This window comes from Oratosquilla oratoria, chromosome 37 (assembly GCF_046742065.1).
Source record: "Oratosquilla oratoria isolate Oo_2021 chromosome 37, ASM4674206v1, whole genome shotgun sequence".
Classification (NCBI taxonomy): Eukaryota; Metazoa; Arthropoda; class Malacostraca; order Stomatopoda; family Squillidae; genus Oratosquilla; species Oratosquilla oratoria.
In genome coordinates this window covers 42,920,868-42,942,553 of record NC_134813.1, presented here as the reverse complement: position 1 = coordinate 42,942,553, position 21,686 = coordinate 42,920,868, and the positions used below count along the sequence as shown (strand labels likewise).

The following is a 21,686-nucleotide window of genomic DNA, read 5'->3' as shown; positions in this document are numbered from 1 at the left end:
TAGGGGATGTGTAGATCAGATTTTTGTGGTAAGACAGATATATGAGAAAGCTATAGGAAAAGGTAAGGATGTTTTTTGGGCTTTTATGGATCTGGAAAAGGTTTACAATGGGTAGACAGGAAGGCACTGTGGGAGGTACTGCAGATATATGGGATAGGAGGAAAGCTGTTAAGAGCAGTCAAGAGTTTTTATGAGAGTAGTAGAGCTTGCATTAGGATTAGAAATGGAGAGAGTGAATGGTTTGAGGTAAAGGTGGGACTTCGTCAGGGGTGTGTTATGTCGCCCTGGCTGTTCAATCTTTACATGGATGGGGTGGTGCGAGAGGTGAATGCAAGGGTAGTGGGTCAGGGGTTGGAGATGATTAAAGAAAATGGAGAAAAGTGGGAGGTGAGCCAGTTGTTGTTTGCTGGCGACACTGCGCTTGTAGCAGGATCAGAGGAGGGATTGAGGAAGTTAGTGACAGAGTTTGAGAAGGTGTGTGAAAGAAGGAAGCTGAAGATAAATGTGGGCAAAAGTAAGGTGATGAGATGTACAAGGGGAGAGAGTGACAGTAGGCTGGAAGTGAGCATTAAGGGTGAGAAACTGGAGGAAGTGGATAGTTTCAGATACTTGGGTGCAAATGTGACAGGAAAGGGAGGAGTGAAGGTGGAGGTAGAATGTAGATTGAGAGAAGCGAGTAAATGCCTTGGTGGATTAAAAAGTGTAATGAGGAATAGACATTTGGGAATGGATGCTAAGAGGAGGTTATATGAAGGAATGATTGTGCCAACAGAAATGTACGGGGCAGAAACATGGAAGATGAGAGAGGAAGAGAGAAAGAGTTTGAATGTGTTTGAGATGAAATGTGTGAGAAGTAAGATAGGGGTTACTAGGCTAGACAGAGTGAGAAATGAGTAGGTGAGGAGGAGAACACGGGTGGAAAGAAAGCTGGGAGATAGGGTTGATTAAAGAATATTAGGATGGTTTGGACACATGGAAAGAATGAGTGAAGAAAGATTAGTGAAAGAAGTGTGGAAGGTGGAGGTGGAAGGAGTGAATGTGAGGGGACGTCCTAGGATGAGATGGAGGGATGGGGTGAAAGGGGCTTTACAAAAGAGAGGAATGTCTGTAGAGGAAGGATGGGAGAGGGTAGAAGATAGGGGTGAATGGAGAAGGGTTGTGTATAGATGAGGCTGTGATGCATGAGGGGGAGTGGGTGGGGGATGGGGGGGTGAGGAAGTATGTATGAGAAAAAATTTGACGCAGCCCGAATGGATTTCTCCCCGTCTTCTCCTTGCCTGCATTAGGGGACGGAGAGGGGGGGTCGCTGAATATATGAAGTGTCCTTGCTGTGGATGTGCTGTGTCTTTTGGCACTGCTTCTGACCCAGGGCAGTGGACAGGATGCAGGGATGACCCGTCATCCAGGAGGTGCCAAGATAGGAAGGAGGGTGGAGGGGAGTGGAATATATGGGAAATGAAATGGGTGGGAGTGATTTCTATGCCTTTTTCTTTTTGGCTACCCCCATGTAAGGGAAAAAAGCCTTTGGTATATGTATGTATGTATGTACAGTCGAACCTCGAAAGCCCGGACTAATTGGGGGTAAGGGTTGTCCGGTCATGCCAAACGTCCGGTCATCGAAAATATTGCCCTAACGACCATAGATTTTCATAGTGTTATACGTATAGGTAATGTATGATATGGCATAGAAGCACAGAAGAATAATACTCTAACATTGTAATAATAACAATACTGTAATAATGCTATAATACTAATAATTCTGTAATAACTGTAATGCAGGTACTGTACTGTATTCTTTATTACGTACAGTACACTGTAAATATCGGAAGGTATGCACGCGGGACAGTGGTGGTGGGCAGGGTTGCCGCGTTTTCTACACTGCCGTGTAGAATGAGAGTGTTGCCATACTGGGGCATACATTTTTCTCGGGCGTGTGCAGACTTTCATAGCAAGATATACTTGTCAAACTTTGACAAAATGTTGGTTCTAGTTTTTTTTTATTCTTAAATGTATATAAGGCCCCCATGCCCTAACATATTCAGTAAGATATATATATATTTTTATATTATCGCTAAAAGAAAGCTGAAACTTTAGCGTAGAATTTTTTCTACACGGTAAAAACGTATCTTTTGGGGTATAATATTTTATAAGTACAGGTAAACGTCAACTTACGATGGCATTAGGTTTCGATAGAGCCATCGTAAGACGATCTCATCGTAAGTCGATCCCCACTCTGTTCCGTGGTCACTGTACCTAGCCTACCTGTATATTAACCACCAGAGATACTGAATATAGCCTATTAAACATGTACAGTAGTTTATTTAATCATTTTTATCCTTTTTACCATATTCAAACACTATAATATGTATTTTCAGTACGGGACTTAAATCTCGCGGGCAGCAGCCAATGCCAGCCGTACGACGTGACGTAATAATACTCGCATCATAAAATATAGTCACCGCTTATATCGATCGTTCTCTCTTTCACCCGCGAATTTTGAAAACCACAGAGAATGAATCATTTGAGAGAATGTAAAAACACAGGGGCGACTACAATAAATATAATCAAGACGCCGATATGGCAGCGTCGCGAATCCACTTGCTCCTCATGACGCATACGTGTGCGGCACCGTATGGAAGGGGTTAAATTATCATATCGTCGTCGTCGTCGTCGTCATCGTAAAGTCGAACAATCGTAAGTCGCGGCCATCGTAAGTCGACGTTTACCTGTACCGTATTTTCCGGACCATAAGGCGCAGCCGTAATTTGCTATTCCCCGTCCTTACATAAGGCGCACCTGGTCTCGTCATCGGATAATCATGCATATGTGAGTGTCTTCAGAACTGAACATTTTTGTTGTTAAATGAGAAAAATCGGTTGGGATTTAGCAAAATTACAAAAATAAATGATATATTTTTTTTGTTTTGGTCAGTGAAATCAGACCACCTCCATGGATGGTCTGCCCTGCCAGTACCCCTAAAAAACAACATAAACACGTTACGGGAATTGTGGGAAATTAAACCAACATTAGTAGTTTTATTCCCAGAATTCTCTATTTTCAGGATTACAAATGAAGGTAAATTTTTAGTTTCAACCATGGGCGCAATATAGTAATAGAAAATTAATTATTAATTTTTTGAATTATAATATATCAACGTAATATGCAATTGTGTGTGCGGAAAAAAAAAAAAGGTGCTAAAACAGATTTCGTAAGTAACGAAGTCGTTTCGGACGAATGGTACGCCATGTTTATGATAGATGCAGACGTTGAAGAAATGAAAGGATGATAAATTTGTCTAACCTAACCTAACCTGTGTTTAATAAATCATTACCTGCAAATTAAATGTCATTCGGATCGTCCTCTTTGTATTCGTCGTGAGAGACGTTGGCGGGCTTTTCAACCACTCTCTCTCCTTGCGGGGTATACAAAGTTCTTGCAGCTTGAAGGAATGCATGTATCTCCTCTCCATAACATTCCTCCAAGAAAATTTACCTGGCGAGGTACTGTCGGAAGTACCGAGACAAGATGACGTCCCGATCCTATACTCCGACTTCGTTCATTAGCATATTTGCTTGTAGCAAGGTATTTTTTATTTTCATTTCCACCCACAAAATTGCATATTACGTTGATACATTTTAATTTACAAAATTAATAATTAATCTTCTATTGCTATATTACGTCCATGACTACTCAAATGACTACAGTCAGAGTTGAGCGAGACTAGGCCAATGCAAAATGGCTGTCTGTATTGTGGACGCTATTATGTCATAGCCATGATAGCGTGAATGAATGCGGTGGCATGGACTCGAAAACTGTCTAACTTTTTGCAATTTTCTTGTCAAGATACATGCATCTTGGTTATAATTTTGTTGTAACTTTTGCTAGGCCTATACACTGTTGCCGTCGGCAGGCTAGCTAAGAAACATGTCAAAATAGTACGTCACTGTCTGAGGTATTTTTTTGCAATGAAGCCACACATAAGGCACACCTCACGATAAGGCACACCACCCGATTTTGGCCGATTTTTTGGATTTTGCCCGCGCCTTATGGTCTGAAAAATACGGTAACACATTACCAATAAAAGTCATATTTTGATGTACCATTTATTTGATAACTAGTTCTGATTTTTAAACAAAAGTTTGAGTTTTTGAACGTTTTTAACAGCCCGCTGATATGTAGAAAAAATTTCCTCATGTCCTTGTGCAGTTGCCACATGCCACTATTTTACTACGTTTTGGTACAAAATTCTATGAAACGGCAGCCCTGGTGGCGGCTTGACTGGGCCGGGTTTGTCGCTGCCACCTACCGGACAAATAGGGAACTTTGCTTGAAAAGTCCGCCCTTTGTTCATTTCGACCGGTCATACGAGGGTCCGGGCATTTGGGGTCCGGGCTTTCGAGGTTCGAATGTACTTCCAATCCCCAACCCATTACCCTTGCGTTTAACTCTCACAGCACCCCATCCATGTATAAATTAAACAACCAAGCAACATAATACAAAAAAACAGTCCCACATTAACAGAATTTAGACAACAGTTCAAAATTTATTCACAGAAAGATCTGTTGGAGATTTTGATGACTCTTGCCAGCCTCTGGGGCTGCAGGTTTTCCATTTGGTGAAACTTGAGACAACAGAATGATTGACTGCAAAATCAAGTTTCAAGAAAAATGTAGGCCTAATGATAGCACAAAAATCAAACTTTGTCATTATATTGGTCCCAAAGTTTGTTTTTAGCAGAAAGGTCAGTTTCAATCACATTTGTCTCATAATTTGATTTTGGCATCTCCCTCACTTTGGTTCTGGATGCTTCAAATATACCTCATACTCTAACATGTATTATCTGAAGTTCAAAACATTTGTTATTAGATTTCATAAATCATTTATAAACGATGGACCTTTATTTTTCATAGATAATTTTTTAATTTTAATCCAGCTTTAGACTGAATTATAAATTAAATGTTATGAAGGGATTTCTTATTACAGGGGGTTTGTTGTTTGTGTCGATGGATCCGCGGTAAAGACGAGGCCTCACATGGCACTTTGGCTGGTGCCGTTGCAGGGATGGCAATGTACTTTTATTCAGCACCCTCAATTGCCCTGTACTTACTCTGGAAGACTTTTGAGGTTAGTCTTTGTGAAATATATTTGCTTCCTGTAAGTTTTTATATTGTTTTTATATACACCAATGACTTTTCCCCTTTATAAGGGAGGTAGACAAAATCAAAGGCATAAATCCACAACCCCCCTATTTCATCCCCACATACTCCACTCCCATTCACCATCCCTCCCTCCCTCTTTCTCTTGGCTCATCCTAGATGATGGGTCATCTCTGCATCCTGTGTTATTTCCAAATATTCGTCTCAGTACAATAATTGGAGAGTAGTAGACAGTACTCCATTAGTGTAGCTTCTTTCCTGTATACTAGAATTAGGTAAATAAGTGAAAGTACAGGGTAAGTACAATTGTGATTTTGTTTTATTATATACACTATATATATATATATATATATATATATATATATATATATATATATATATATATATATATATATATATGCTTGTGGCAGGATCGGAGGAGGGATTGAGGAAGCTGGTGACAGAGTTTGGGAGAGTGTGATAGAAGAAAGCTGAAGATAAATGTGGGTAAAAGTAAGGTGATGAGATGTACAAGGGGTGAAAGTGGCAGTAATATGGAAGTGAGCATTAAGGGAGAGCAACTGGAGGAAGTGGATAGTTTTAGATATTTGGGTGCAAATGTGGCAGGAAAGGGTGGAGTGAAGGTGGAGGTAGAATGTAGATTGAGAGAAGCGAGTAAATGCCTTGGTGGTTTAAAAAGTGTAATGAGGAATAGGAATCTGGGAATGGATGCTAAGAGGAGACTGTATGAAGGAGTGATTGTGCCAACAGCACTGTATGGAGCAGAAACATGGAACATGAGAGAGGAAGAGAGAAGGAACTTGAATGTGTTTGAGATGAAGTGTCTGAGAAGTATGATGGGGGTTACTAGGCTAGATAGAGTGAGAAATGAGGAGGTGAGGAGGAGAACGGGTGGAAAGGGAGCTGGGAGATAGGGTTGATGAAAGAGTATTAGGATGGTTTGGACACATGGAAAGAATGAGTGAAGAAAGACTAGTAAAAGAGGTATGGAAGGCAGATGTGGAGGGAGTGAATATGAGGGGACGTCCTAGGATGAGATGGATGGATGGGGTGAAGGGGGCTTTGGGGAAGAGGGGAATGTCGGTTGAGGAAGGACGGGAGAGGACAGAAGACAGGGGTGAATGGAGAATGGTTGTATATGGAAAATGTTGTGATGCATGAGGTGGATTGGACGGGGGAATGGGGGTGAGGTGGTGTGTGTGAGCAAAAATTTTTGACGCAGCCCGAAGGGATTTCTCCCCGTCCTCCCCTTTATATGGGGGGACGGAGAGGGGGGGTCGCCGATTTAATGAAGCGGCCTTGCTGTGGATGTGCTGTGTCCTGCGACACTGCTTCTGACCCAGGGCAGTGGACAGGGTACAGGGATGACCCGTCATCTAGGAGGTGCTAAGATGGGAGGGAGGGTGGAGGGGTGTGGAGTGTTTTCGGGGATGAAATGGGTGGGAATGTTTTTGTGTCTTGTCCTTTTTGGCTACCCCCCTGGTAAGGGAAAAAAAGCCTTGGTATATGTATGTATGTATATATATATATAAATATGTATATATTATATATATTTATATATATATTATATATATAATATATATATTATATATATATATATATATTATATATATATATATATATATATATATATATATATATATATATATATATATATATATATACAGACGCTCCTCTACTTACGTTCATTCGTTTTACGTTTTTTCGATTTTACGTTTGAACCGACTAAAAAAAATTGTAAAAAAAAAATTTTTGAGTGAATTTTTGAGTTTAGCGCACTCTCCGTAGTATGTGATGTTCAAACGATACCTACGCATGACGCTGCGTCCTTTGTTTACATGGCACAAACGACAGACTGAACGTTTTGTCTCCTCCTCCTCCTCCTCCTCCCTTCCTCCTCCTCCTCCTCCTCCTCTTCCACCATCTCACGTTATGTTGCTTGAAATTAATGTTATTATTTTACAATGTTATGTTTATAATTAATGATTTAGGGGTGTTTTATAAGATACGGTAATAGAATTTATGGATGTATAGTACAGTATGAATGGTCATACATTACTGGAACGTACAGTAACAACTTATGTTCATTTTCATGTTACGTTCGGCTGTTCGGAACGCAACTAAAATAGGACTCCTAATTAGGTCAGCGACGATGCCCATATTCTGCAGGATGATCTTAATAAATCGTTAACATGGTCGGTGAGATGGCAAATGAACTTCAATATCTTTAAGTGTAGCGTGTTAAACGTAGGGCTACACAACCCCGAAAATAGATACTACCCAGATAACACGTTTTTAGAAAAATCTGAGTGAGAGAGGGACTTGGGAGTTCTGGTGAGTCCGGACCTTAAAACCAGGAAGCAGTGCATTAGCGCCAGAAATAGAGCTAACAGGGCATTACGCTTCATTGCTAGGACAGTTACGAATAGAAGTGCAGAGGTAATTATTAAACTCTATCTAGCGATAGTTAGACCCATCCTTGACTATGCGGTACAGTTTTGGTCTCCGTCCTACAAAATGGACATAAATTCACTAGAATCAGTACAGAGAAGAATGACCAAAATGATACATGGACTCAGAAATTTGCCTTACGAAGAGAGGCTTAGGCACCTAAACTTACACTCTCTGGAAAGATGCAGAGTGTGGGGTGATCTAATAGAAGTGTTCAAGTGGATCAAAGGCTATAATAAGGGTGAAGCAAACAAGGTCATCATAATAAAACAACAGGGCAGGACTTGCAGTAATGGGTATAAACTGGATAGATTTAGATTTAAGAAGGAAATAGGCAAGAATTGGTTTACTAATAGGGTGGTCGATGAATGGAATAAACTTAGTAACCATGTAGTAAGCGCTGAAACTATCAGTTGTTTTAAAAAATAATTAGACAACTTTATGGATGGAGATGACAGGTGGTGATGGATATGGAGCTGCCTAGTGTAGGCCTTATGGTCTCTTGCAGTCTCCTTTATTCTTATGTTCTTATGTCCAAGTATCTATCACTCTGTGTGGGAAGCTGTTCCTTTTCAGATCTCTTGTGTAACTATCCTTTTTTAGTTTCTCTTCGTGTCCTCTTGTTTTACCATTATCCCATATTAACAAGTTGTTCTTATCTAAGACTTCCATTCCTTTCATTATTCTATAGAGTCAGCAAGTCTCCTCTTTCCCTTCTTTGTTCCAAAGTTGGTCATTCTAGTTTGGACAGTCTTTGCTCATATGTTCAGTACAGAAAGAGTTGGTGCTAGTTTTGTTTTTGCTCTTTGTATTCTTTCTAATTTCTTTATATTCTTTTTGGTACTGGGTGTCCATAGTGTTGCTGCATACTCAAGTTTTGGTCTTATTAGTTTAGTTAGAATTTTTTTTATCATTTCCTCATCCAAATAAGCAAACTCCACTTTAATTGACCTCAATAAATTGTAGGTTTCTCCGAATATTTTATCAATATGCTTATACGGTGTCATGTCCTTGTTGATCATCACTCCAAGATCTTTCTCCGAGTTTACTTTTTTTCACCTCTTCTTCACCAATTTTGTAATCTTTCGATATTCTGTTTTTACTCTTTCTAAATTCCATTATACTACATTTCTTTATATTGAATTTTACTTCCCACTTTTGAGTCCAATTCCAGATCTTGTCCAAATCTTGTTGCAATGAGTTGCAGTCTTCCTCTGTTTTTACCTTCTTTAGTATCTTTACATCATCTACAAAGAAATTCATATAACATTCTACACCTTCATCCATGTCATTAATGTATATGGCATACATGATCGGGGTCAGTACTGATCCCTGTGGGACACTGCTTATCACTTTTTCTCATACATGGGGGGTAGCCACGAAGAAAAAGGCATAGAAATCACTCCCACCCGTTCCATTTCCTGTATATTCCACTCCCCCCCAACCTCCTCCCTCCCCCCTCCCTCTCATCTTGGCACCTCCTGGATGACGGGTCATCCCTGCATCCTGTCCACTGCCCTGGGTCAGAAACAGTGTCGCAAGACACAGCGCATCCACAGCAAGGCCGCTTCATAAATTCGGCGGCCTCCCCCTCTCCGTCCCCTCATGCAGTAAAGGAGAAGACAGGGAGAAATCCCTTCGGGCTGCGTCAGTTTTCTTCTCACACATACCTACCCACCCCCACCCACTCCCCCTCATGCATCATAGCATCATCTATACACAACCCCTCTCCATCCACCCCTATCTTCTGTCCTCTCCCGTCCTTCCTCCACAGACATTCCTCTCTTTTGTAATGCCCCTTTCACCCCATCCATCCATCTCATCCTAGGACACCCCCTCATATTCACTCCTTCCACCTCTGCCTTCCACATCTCTTTGACTAAGCTTTCTTCACTCATTCTTTCCATGTGTCCAAACCATCCTAATGTTCTTTCATCAACCCAATCTCCCAACTCACTTTCTACCCCTGTTCTCCTCCTCACCTCTTCATTCCTTACTGTATCTACCTTAGGAACCCTTATCATACTTCTCAGGCATTCCAACTCAAACACATTCAATCTCCTTTTCTCCTCCTCTCTCATGTTTTATGTTTCTGCCCCGTACAATGCTGTTGGTACAATCACTCCTTCATATAACCTCCTCTTAGCATCCATTCCCAGATGTCTATTTCTCATTACACTCTTTAACCACTTCACTACGGGACTTAGATCTCGAGGGCAGCAGCCAATGCCAACCGTACAACGTGTCGTAATAATACTCGCATCATATAATATAGTCACGGCTTAAATCGATCGTTCTCTCTTTCACCCATGAATTTTGAAAACCACAGAGAATGAGATTAAGAGCAGATTAGAGAGACTGTAAAAACACAGGGGCGACTACAATAGATATAATCAAGACGCCGATATGGCAGCGTCGCGAATCCACTTGCTCCTCATGACGCCTACGTGTGCGGCACCATATGGAAGGGGTTAATCCATCAAGGCATTTACTCGCTTCTATCAAACTGCATTCTAACTCCACCCCAACTCCTCTCTTTCCTGCCACATTCGCACCCAAATATCTAAACATATCCACTTTCTCCATTCTCTCTCCTTTAATACTCATATCCAATCTGCTGCCACTTTCTCCCCTTGTACATCTCATCACCTTACTTTTACCCACATTTATCTTCAGCTTCCTTCTTTCACACACCTTCTCAAACTCTGTCACTAACTTCCTCAATCCCTTCTCTGATCCTGCTACAAGCGCAGTGTTGTTGGCAAACAACAACTGGCTCACCTCCCACTTTTCTCCATTTTCTTTAATCATCTCCAACCCCTGACCCACTACCCTTGCATTCACCTCTCGCACCACCCCATCCATGTAAAGATTGAACAGCCAGGGTGACATAACACATCCCTGACGAAGTCCCACCTTTACCTCAAACCATTCACTCTCTCCATTTCTAATCCTAACACAAGCTCTACTACTCTCATAAAAACTCTTGACTGCTCTTAACAGCTTTCCTCCTATCTCATATATCTGAAGTACCTCCCACAGTGCCTTCCTGTCTACCCTGTCATAAGCCTTTTCCAGATCCATAAAAGCCCAAAAGACATCCTTACCTTTTCCTATAGCTTTCTCACATATCTGTCTTACCACAAAAATCTGATCTACACAACCCCTACCTGTCCTAAACCCACACTGTTCCTCACCAATTACTCCCTCTGTTCCTCTCCTAATCCTCTCAATCAAAACCCTCCCATACGCCTTCCCAACTACACTCAACAAGCTGATCCCTCTGAAACTACTACACTCACACTTGTCCCCCTTTCCCTTGTAAAGCGGAACTATACAGGCACTCCTCCAGTCCTCCGGCACTCTACCCTCTCTCAAACAAACATTAAACAACCTCACCAGCCAGTCCACCATCACTGTACCTCCTTTCTTCAGACATTCTGCATGGCATCCATCCAGACCAGGTGCCTTACCTGCTCTCATCATCTTGACAGCTGCTTTCACTTCATCCTTCCCTATTTCTCCTCCATTTTCCTCACTCATCACACTCATTTTCTTAGCGCTTCCCACTGCAACTACCTTTCCCTCCCTATCCTCCTTCACATTTAGCAACTCTCTAAAATACCCACCTTCCTCTCACTGCCTTCTCTTCCATTATCATCTCTCCATCTGCACCTTTTACCTTTTCATCTCTACTTGATTTGCCTCCTTTTTCTTTTTTAATTTCCTTCCAAAACATCTTTTTATTGCTTTCAAAATTTTCTGTCATACTCTTTCCCCATTTCACATCTGCTCTCCTCTTTGCTTCCTTTATCTTATACTTAGCTTCCTTTCTCTTTACTTTGTACCTCTCATACGATTCCCTCGTCCTAATTTGCAGCCAATCTATGAATGCCTGCATCTTTTCTTCTACTCATTTATTTGCTTCCTCATCCCACCACTCACTACCCTTCCTTCTTTTTCCTCCCACCCTCCTTGTTCCACACACCATCTTTGTACACCTTATGACTCTCTCCTTGAACCATCCCCATTCCTCCTCCACTCCTAGTTCTACTCTATCCTTTACTCCCTCCCACTCCTCTTTCAGTTTCTTCTTAAACTCACTCTCTTTTTTTTCCTCATTTAAGCAGTTCACTCTAAGTACCTCCCTACCTTCTGTCCTTTTCCTCTTTCTCCACCTATTCTCCACTCTCATTTTACCTTCCACCAGAAAATGATCTGATAGTCCCCCGCTCTCTCCCCTTAGAACATGTACATCCTTAACTCTTCCCACGATACTCCTGGTCACCATTATATAGTCCATTAACGCTCTATCTGCCACCCTTCCACCCACCACTCTCTCCTATGTGTACTTATGCTTGACTTTCTTCTTAAATACTGTATTAGCTATCATCAACTCTCTTTCAAGACACATCTCCACCATCATTTCTCCACTATGATTTTTACTGGGAACTCCATACTTCCCAATCACTCCATCTATGGGCTCATTTCCTACCCTAGCATTAAGGTCTCCCAATACAACTACGTTGACATTTCTCCCTAATCCCTCTATACTCATTTATATCTACCCAAAAAGCCCCCCTTTCCTCTACACTCTTCTCACTACCAGGTCCATACGCACTTACAAAAACCCACATCTCCCTTCCCAGTTTCACTTTCATCCACATCAACCTCAATGAAACCTCCTTCCACTCCACTACCCGCTTACTTATCTCTTCAATTACTAGTATAGCCACCCCTTCTCTCCCTCATCCCCTCTTCACTCCTGAGTACCTCCCAGCTACACTCCCAAACTCACAGTTGCCCTTTCCTTTCATTTTAGTTTTAAAGCCAGCACAACCATCTTTCTTCTCACAAACATACTGCCAATCTCTTCCCTCTTACTCTCATCTGTACCACATCCACACACATTAAAAGACCCAAACCTTAGGGTACTGGTTGGAAAACTCCCAGACCCTCTCATGCCTTTTCTTTTGTTTTTAGGAATGTCCCCTTTTGGGGCTACAGGTAGTAGGACTCCTAATCCCATCCCCCATCCCTTTTTTGTCTCCTTTTACGACTCAAGTGGGAAAACTTGGTGGTAGCATTCTCTTCCCCCACCACAGGGTCGGCAAAAACAGAAAATGAATGCTCAGAGAAATGGTACAGGACAGCAACAAGGGGTTGGGGGACAGCATAACGGAGGGACAGTCGTCGTATAAAAGTGTCATCATTTCTCTATGAACAGAGTTTTCCTCTATCATAGACAAAATGATGTGTGGTTCTGGTCCATAGGGGTGCCCCATATAGACCCTAAAGTATCAACTGCATGCTACTTTGCCACAATAACATGCAGCCAATACCCCAGTTTGAGAATTTGTCTCTAATTACTACTCATTTTCCTCCCAATCAGGAAGTCTTTCATCCATTCCTATAATTTTCCTCTGATGCCACCTATTGACTCTATCTTCTTTATTAGTTTTTTATGTGGTATCTTATCAAATGCCTTGTGTAGGTCCAGAAAGGCACAGTCTGTCCCCCCATCTCTCTCTTGTATTATGTCTATTAGTCTTGAATAGAAGCAAATCAAGTCTGTTGTACATGATCTTCCTTGTCTGAATCCAAATTGGTTTGGATTCAGTATAGTTTTTTCTTCCAAATGAACCCATCTATTTTTGACAACTTTTTCACCAATTTTTGCTTCTGTACTTGTTAGTGAGGCTGGTCTGTAGTTAGATAGGTCTTCTTTGTTTCCTCCCTTATATATTGGTACAATGTTTGCCTTCTTCCAGTCCTGTGGTACTTTTCCTTCTTTAAGTGAGAATTTAATTATATCGTATATTTTATCTGTTAATTGAAAAGGAGCTGGGAGATAGGGTTGATGAAAGAATATTAGGATGGTTTGGACACATGGAAAGAATGAGTGAAGAAAGACTAGTAAAAGAGGTATGGAAGGCAGATGTGGAGGGAGTGAACATGAAGGGACGTCCTAGGATGAGGTGGATGGATGGGGTGAAGGGGGCTTTGGGGAAGAGGGGAATGTCTGTTGAGGAAGGACGGAAGAGGACAGAAGACAGGGGTGAATGGAGAATGGTTGTATATGGATGATGTTGTGATTGCATGAGGTGGAATGGGTGGGGGGTGAGGTAGTATGTGTGAGCAAAATTTGACGCAGCCCGAAGGGATTTCTCCCCGTCCTCTCCTTTTATGCAATGGGGGGACGGAGAGGGGGGGTTGCCGATTTAATGAAGCGGCCTTGCTGTGGATGTGCTGTGTCTTGCGACACTGCTTCTGACCCAGGGCAGTGGACAAGGTGCAGGGATGACCCGTCATCCAGGAGGTGCTCAGATAAGAGGGAGGGTGGAGGGGTGTGGAGTGTATTCAGGGATGGAATGGGTGGAAATGATTTTATGCCTTTCCCTTTTTGGCTACCTCCCTTGTAAGGGGGAAAAAGCCTTGGTGTATGTATGTATCTGTTAATTCTTCCATCCATTCTTTCAGTATCCAATTTGCAATTCTGTCCGGACCATGTGATTTTCAAACATCAAGGGTTTTAATTTGGTCGCTGATTTCCTTTTGTGTTATGATTATTTCTTTCATTGAGGGGGATAACTCTCTCACTATTTCCTCACAGTTAGGTGAGTTTTCTATTGTGAATACTGATTTGAAGTGGTTGTTCATAATTTCAGCCATTTCCAGTTCTTCTCTATATTCATTTTTACCTTGGTGCATTTTTTCTAATTCTTGTTTGTTCTTCAGTTTTCCATTTACATACCTGTAAAATAGTTTGGGTTCGTCCTTGCATTTATCTATTCTCTTTTTTTCATGGTTTCTCTTTTCATCTCTGCATATTTTTACATACTCATGTCTAAGTTTTATGTACTTTTGCCATTTGCTTGTTTTCTTGTCTCTTTTCCATTTCTTCCAAGCTTTGTCTCTATTATCCTTAGCTTCACTACAACTTTTGTTGTACCAGCTTTTTATGTATGTTCTTTCCATTTTTTGTTGTGGTACATATTTATTCACTCCCTCATTATAAATCTCTTTTAGTATGTTCCATTTTTCTTCCATCCCTGTTTCTTCGTTTAGGAATTTTTCCCAGTTCGCATTACGAAAGAATATTTTGAGTTTCTCAAAATTTGTTTTGTTGTACATTAGTCTTCATATTCTATGTTTATCGTTTTTGCTTTGATCCATTTGTTCTTTCAATGCCAATTCTATGAGTACATGGTCACTCTTGCCTATTGGAGTTTTGTAATAAATTTTATCGACAATCTTAGGCTCTGTCATAAGTATTGAGTCTAATTTTGAGGGTTCATCACTACCTCTATATCTAGTATTTTCTCTAATCCACTGGGTCATTGTGTATCCAATGGTCAACTCAACCAGGACATTGCCCCAGAGTTCCTCTCCCCCCTTCACTGTCATTTCTTCCCAACATATTTCTTTTGAATAAAGTCACCTATAATTACTGTATTTCCTCTGTCTTTCAGTATATTAGTTAATTCATATTTTGTGTCTTCTAATATTTTGGAATGATCATTTTCTGTCCAGGATTGTGTTTTGGGGGACACATACACCAGTACAAATTTTCTACTCTTCTTATATTTGCTTTCAACTTGTATCATAATTGATTTTACATTATTTTATCCTTCAGTTGTTTTTGTGACATTTAAATCTTTATTGGTCAAAATTAAAACTCCGCCACCCTGTTTATCCTTTCTATTCTTTGTCCAGCATTTGTATACCCCTTCTCCCATAGTGTGGGGAGGTAGAGTATACTTTAATTTAGTTTCCACTATTCCCATTATGTCTGGTTTTTCTAAGGCCAGGTAATTGTTTAATTCATTCATTCCTGAAATTATTCCATCTGTATTAGTATAAGTTATTTTTAATTTCCTTTCTCCTCATCTTTTTCTGTCTTCTTTGCTTCCATTTTCCTTATATAAAGGTACCATTTTCTCAGCCTCAGATCCACCACTCTAAAAAAAAACTCGTTTTTTTCAGTTTCAGTTCTTTTTTCATTCTTTTCATTTGCTTTGTTCGTAAGTTCTTTTTCTTTCTCTTTTTCTTCCTCACTCATTTTTTTTTTTTACCTATATATTTTTTTAATGTTCAATATTAGCTAATTTTGTTGTTCTGGATAGTATTTCCTCTGCAATTGTTTGAGATATGAGCTTTACTTTCAGTGGCCTGTATTGTTTTTCTTTAGAGTATCTGGCCATTCTATGGGTTTCCTTGATTTTCCAATCCCAGCCTAATTTATCTGTTTGTAATTCTTTCAGAATTTCCTTAGTGATCTCTTTCTCTTCCTTTTCCCTTTGATATCTGGGTACATCATGCTTCTCTCTAATGCCATAGATTACGATGCATCTTTTTTTATCCACTCTGTCCCTAATTAAGTTACCTTTCTCTTTGATTACTTGGATCACTGTTTCCTTGGTATTTTCTTTGACTTGTTGCTCCATTATTTTCTTTAGGGATATTTCTTGACTTTCCTGTTCAATTTTCCACTGCTTCTTTATTTCTTGTAAGTAATTTTATTTTATTTTTTCTTCCACCTTTTCAGTCACTTTCATTTGTTTTTTTATTTCCCTTTTCAAGGCCTCATTCCTATTTGTGTCTTCACTTTTTAACCTTTCATTTTCTCCCTTTAATTGCTTTAATTCCTTTTTTAACTCATCTATCTCCCTATTATTCTCCTCATTGGCTTTCCTTAGCATGGATACTTCTTTGTACATTATTTTGTACTCACTTTTGAGCTCTAATAATTCATCCAAAATGTCATTAAAATCTCTATTTCTCATTATATTTCTATACGTTGGTTCTCTATCCATTTCTTATCTTCTTTGCATAATATTTCCTTCCCTTTCAAATCCCAAAAATAATTTCCTTTCAAACCTTTCGTATTCCCTTGGTGTCTGTGCGAGGCAGGTCCTTTTCTTAACAACACTGAGTGGAGTTTCAATTCTACTTTCTTCCAGGCTTCTTTTGGTTGTCTCTATGTCTCTTGGTGTTTCCATTTTAATAAAAAAAAAAAGAAAAAAAGAAAAAGAAAAAAAAAAACAAATTACATTTTGGTCACACCGAGTTAATAGCTATACTTCACTGTATATGTAAACAACTAGGTCCAGTTTTCAATCATTTTCAATCGCTTGCTCGTGTTTCGCTAGCTAACTAGCGGTTCGGAGTGTTCGATCTATATGTCTTGCTCCAACCGAGTCTGTATTTACCTAGTTGTATTATATGGGAAGTGAAGGCAGTTGTTAAGATGATGAAAGCAGGTAAGGCACCTGGTCTGGATGGATGTCATGCAGAATGTCTGAAGAAAGGAGGTACAGTGATGGTGGACTGGCTGGTGAGGTTATTTAATGTTTGCTGGAGAGAGGGTAGAGTGCCGGAGGACTGGAGGAGTGCCTGTATAGTTCCGCTTTACAAGGGAAAAGGGGACAAGTGTGAATGTAGTAGTTTCAGAGGGATTAGCTTGTTAAGTGTAGTTGGGAAGGCTTATGGGAGGATCTTGATTGAGAGGATTAGGAGAGGAACAGAGGGAGTAATTGGTGAGGAACAGTGTGGATTTAGGACAGGTAGAGGTTGTGTAGATCAGATCTTTGTGGTAAGACAGATATGTGAGAAAGCTATAGGAAAGGGGAAGGATGTTTTTTGGGCCTTTATGGACCTGGAAAAGGCTTAGGACAAGGTAGACAGAAAGGCACTGTGGGAGGTTTTGCGGATATTCGGGATAGGAGGAAAGCTTCTAGGAACTGTCAAGAGTTTTTATGAGAGTAGTAGAGCTTGTGTCAGGATTAGAAATGGAGAGAGTGAGTGGTTCGAGGTAAAGGTGGGACTTCGTTAAGGATGCATTATGTCGCCCTGGCATGTTCAACTTATACATGGATGGGGAAGTGCGGAGGTAAATGCAAGGGTAGTGGATCAGGGATTGGAGATGGTTAAAGAAAATGGAGAAAAGTGGGAGGTGAGCCAGCTGTTGTTTGCGGATGACACTGCACTTGTGGCAGGATCGGAGGAGGGATTGAGGAAGTTGGTGACAGAGTTTGGGAGAGTGTGTGATAGAAGAAAGCTGAAGATAAATGTGGGTAAAAGTAAGGTGATGAGATGTACAAGGGGTGAAAGTGGCAGTTGTCTGGAAGTGAGCATTAAGGGAGAGCGACTGGAGGAAGTGGATAGTTTAGGTACTTGGGTGCAAATGTGGCAGGAAAAGGTGGAGTGAAGGTGGAGGTAGAATGTAGATTGAGACAAGCGAGTAAATGCCTTGGTGGATTAAAAAGTGTAATGAGGAATAGACATTTGGGACTAGACACTAAGAGGAGACTGTATGAAGGAGTGATTGTGCCAACAGCACTGTATGGGGCAGAAACATGGAACATAAGAGAGGAAGAGAGAAGTAGTTTGAATGTGTTGAGATGAGGTGTCTGAGAAGTATGATGGGTGTTACTAGGCTAGATAGAGTGAGAAATGAGGAGGTGAGGAGGAGAACAGGGGTGGAAAGGGAGATGGGAGATAGGGTTGATGAAAGAGTATTAGGATGGTTTGGACACATGGAAAGAATGAGTGAAGAAAGACTAGTAAAAGAGGTATGGAAGGCAGATGTGGAGGGAGTAAACATGAAGGGACGTCCAAGGATGAGGTGGATGGGGTGAAGGGGGCTTTGGGGGAAGAGGGGAATGTCTTTTGAGGAAGGACGGGAGAGGACAGAAGACGGGTGAATGGAGAATGGTTGTATATGGATGATGTTGTGATGCATGAGGTGGAATGGTCGGGGGGATGAGGGGTGAGGTAGTATGTGTGAGCAAATTTTTTACGCAGCCCGAAGGGGTTTCTCCCTGTCTTCTTCTTTATGCGTGGGGGGACGGAGAGGGGGGGTCGCCGATTTAATGAAGCGGCCTTGCTGTGGATGTGCTGTGTCTTGCGACACTGCTTCTGACCCAGGGCAGTGTACAAGGTGCAGGGATGACCCGTCATCCAGGAGGCGGTAAGATGAGAGGGAGGGTGGATGGGTGTGGAGTGTATTCAGGGATGGAATGGGTGGAAATGATTTTATGCCTTTACCTTTTTGGCTACCTCCCTTGAAAGGGGGAAAAAGCCTTGGTATATGTATGTATTTAGTTTGATATATCAAGGGTTTACTATATATATATATATATATATATATATATATATATATATATATATATATATATATATATATATATATATATATATATATATATATATTCAACTCTCTTTTTAATGACTGGTGTTGTGATTTACAAGCATGTTATTACATTTCTCACCAGTGTTGTTTGCTGACAACACTGCTTGTGGCAGGATCAGAGGAGGGATTGAGGAAGTTAATGACAGAGTTTGGGAAAGTTTGCAAAAGAAGGAAGTTGAAAATAAATGTGGGTAAAAGTAAGGTGATGAGATGTACAAGGGGAGAGAGTGGCAGCAGACTGGAAGTGAGTATTAAGGGAGAGAGACTGGAGGAAGTGGATAGTTTTAGATACTTGGGTGTAAATATGGCAGGAAAGGGAGTGGAGGTGGAGGTAGAATGTAGATTGAGAGAAGCAAATAAATCCTTTGTTGGATTAAAAAGTGTAATGAGAAATAGACATTTGGGAATGGATGCTAAGAGGAGATTGTATGAAGGAGTGATTGTGCCTACAGCACTGTATGGGGTAGAAACATGGAACATAAGAGAGGAAGAGATTTCTCCCATCTTCTCTTTTTTTGCATGAGGGGATGGAGGTGGGGGCGGTGTCGCCGATTTAATGAAGCGTCCTTGCTGTTGATGTGCTGTGTCTTGCAACACTGCTTCTGACGCAGGTCAGTGGGAGAGATGCAGGGATGACCCATCATCCAGGAGGAGCCAAGATAAGAGGGAGGGAAGAGGATGGAGGGGAGTGGAGTGTGATAGGGATGGAATGGGTGGGAGTGGTTTTGATGCCTTTGTTTTTTGGCTACCTCCCTTATAATGGGGAGAAAAGCTTTTGGTATATGTATGTATGTATGTGTATACATATATCTGAGCTGTAAAAACCCCTTGTTAGATAAAAGAAACCCTGTAAAATGGTGATCTGTTTATTAAGACCTCAATCTGCGGTACTCTTCAGTAGGACCATACATAGTGGTGGTGGGATTTATATATACATACATATACCAAAGGCTTTCCCCTTACATGGGAGGTAGCCAAAAAACAAAGGCATAAAATCCATTCCGTCCCATTCCATCCCAAATACACTCCACTCCCCTCCCTCTTATCTTGGCACCTCCTGGATGAAGGGTCATCCCTGCATCTTGTACACTGCCCTGGGTCAGAAGCAGTGTCGCAAGACACAGCACATCCACAGCAAGGCCGCTTCGTTAGATTGGCGATCCCCCTCTCCATTCCCCCATGCAGAAAAAGAGAAGATGGGAAGAAATCCCTTCGGACTGCGTCAAATTTTGCTCACACATACTACCTCACCCCCCATCCCCCACCCATTGCACCTCATGCATCACAGCATCATCCATATACAACCATTCTCCATTCACCCATCTTCTGTCCTCCTCCATCCTTCCTCAACAGACATTCCCCTCTTCCCCAAAGCCCCTTCCACCCCATCCATCCATCTCATCCTAGGTTGCCCCCTCATGTTCACTCCCTCCACATCTGCCTTCCACACCTCTTTTACTAGTCTTTCTTCACTCATTCTTTCCATGTGTCCAAACCATCCCAACACTCTTTCATCCACCTTATCGCCCAACTCCCTTACCACCCCTGTTCTCCTCCTCACCTCCTCATTTCTCACTCTATCCAGCCTAGTAACCCCTATCATACTTCTCAGGCACCTCATCTCAAACACATTCAAACTCTTCCTCTCTTGTGTTCCATGTTTCTTCCCCATACAATGCTGTAGGCACAATCACTCCTTCATACAATCTCCTCTTAGTATCCATTCCCAAATGTCTATTTCTCATTACACTTTTTAATCCACCAATGCACTTACTTGCTTCTCTCAATATACACTTTAAATATATAAGCATAAATATATTTATATATATATATATATCATATATATATATATATCATATATATATATATATATATATATATATATATGTATGTATATACACACACACACACATGTACATATACATGTATTTATATTTATATATTTCATCCAGGCATTATATGATGATGGTTGTAAGAGTGGAAAATTACCTCGCATACCAGGATCTGTCATCATCATGTATTCCATATCTACGGCATACCTTTTCCATATGGCAGCCTTGGAGCAGTACAACTTGAAACCCTCCTACTGGCGCTTCCTACAGAGGCTCACATGGGGCAGGTGAGAGTCTACATGAAAACCCACCATTTTTAGAAAGTAACTGTTATTGAAATTTTTTCCCTCTCTTTTCTTTTGTTCTTCTGCTGATGTAGAATGAATTAATCTTTTTCAGGATGGGTGAATACAATCGTTACCTGCTGGATGAGTTTGGGCTGGGCAGTAGCAGGAACTTTGATGGTGTATGGCCCAAGTACAAGGAAGGATTTATATCAGAAAGCTTTAAAGCAAAGTTAGCATCACATATTCATGCAGCCAGTTAGTTTTCAGTCATGTTTAGAGTATTATAGTATTCCAATGTGCCTGTATTTAGAGATGTTATATTGGGAGTGGAAATAGTCATAAAATATGAGTATAAGAATGTTGAATGGAGGAATGGAAGTGTGGTAAAAAATAATTCTTATCTTGTTCTTTCTCGGACTGAAAAATCCCTTATCCTGAAATATATAGTTTTTTGTTGATGCTCTATGTTAAAACTTAACAACAAACATTTGAGTAAAAGCTTGCAGGGTATTGAATAAATGAAATTTTATAAAATAAAGAGAGCTTTTCAATTTAACATAATATTTTACCTTGTTTATTTTTTCCCTCAGTTTATAACCTATAAACTAACAGCATTTTGTTGTCAATGCTCCTAGAGTTCTACTTTGTGAGCATGAAGAAACTTTCTGTGAAAATCATCTACAGGAACCTTGTAGGTGTATCCCAAAAGAGAACCAAGGCATCAAAGTGAAGAGTGACCACTAAAGTCTGGAGATGCTATTCTGTA

The 21,686-nt window shown here is 40.7% G+C and overlaps 1 protein-coding gene across 9 annotated transcripts in view; it reads left to right on the top strand.

The window, feature by feature from the left end:
• Nucleotides 1-21,481, top strand: part of LOC143019690 (transmembrane protein 135-like) — a 45,876-nt gene extending 24,395 nt beyond the window's left edge. For 8 of the 9 annotated variants that reach the window (XM_076175646.1, XM_076175649.1, XM_076175641.1 and 5 more), the window contains 3 exons: nucleotides 4,984-5,124; nucleotides 20,754-20,920; nucleotides 21,033-21,481. In XM_076175646.1, the coding sequence (XP_076031761.1) occupies nucleotides 4,984-5,124; nucleotides 20,754-20,920; nucleotides 21,033-21,180 (456 nt within the window). In that variant the 3' untranslated portion in view covers nucleotides 21,181-21,481. The remainder of the gene's footprint in view (nucleotides 1-4,983; nucleotides 5,125-20,753; nucleotides 20,921-21,032) is intronic. The other variant, XM_076175648.1, reaches the window with a different exon arrangement.
• The last annotated feature ends 205 nt before the right edge of the window (nucleotides 21,482-21,686 follow it).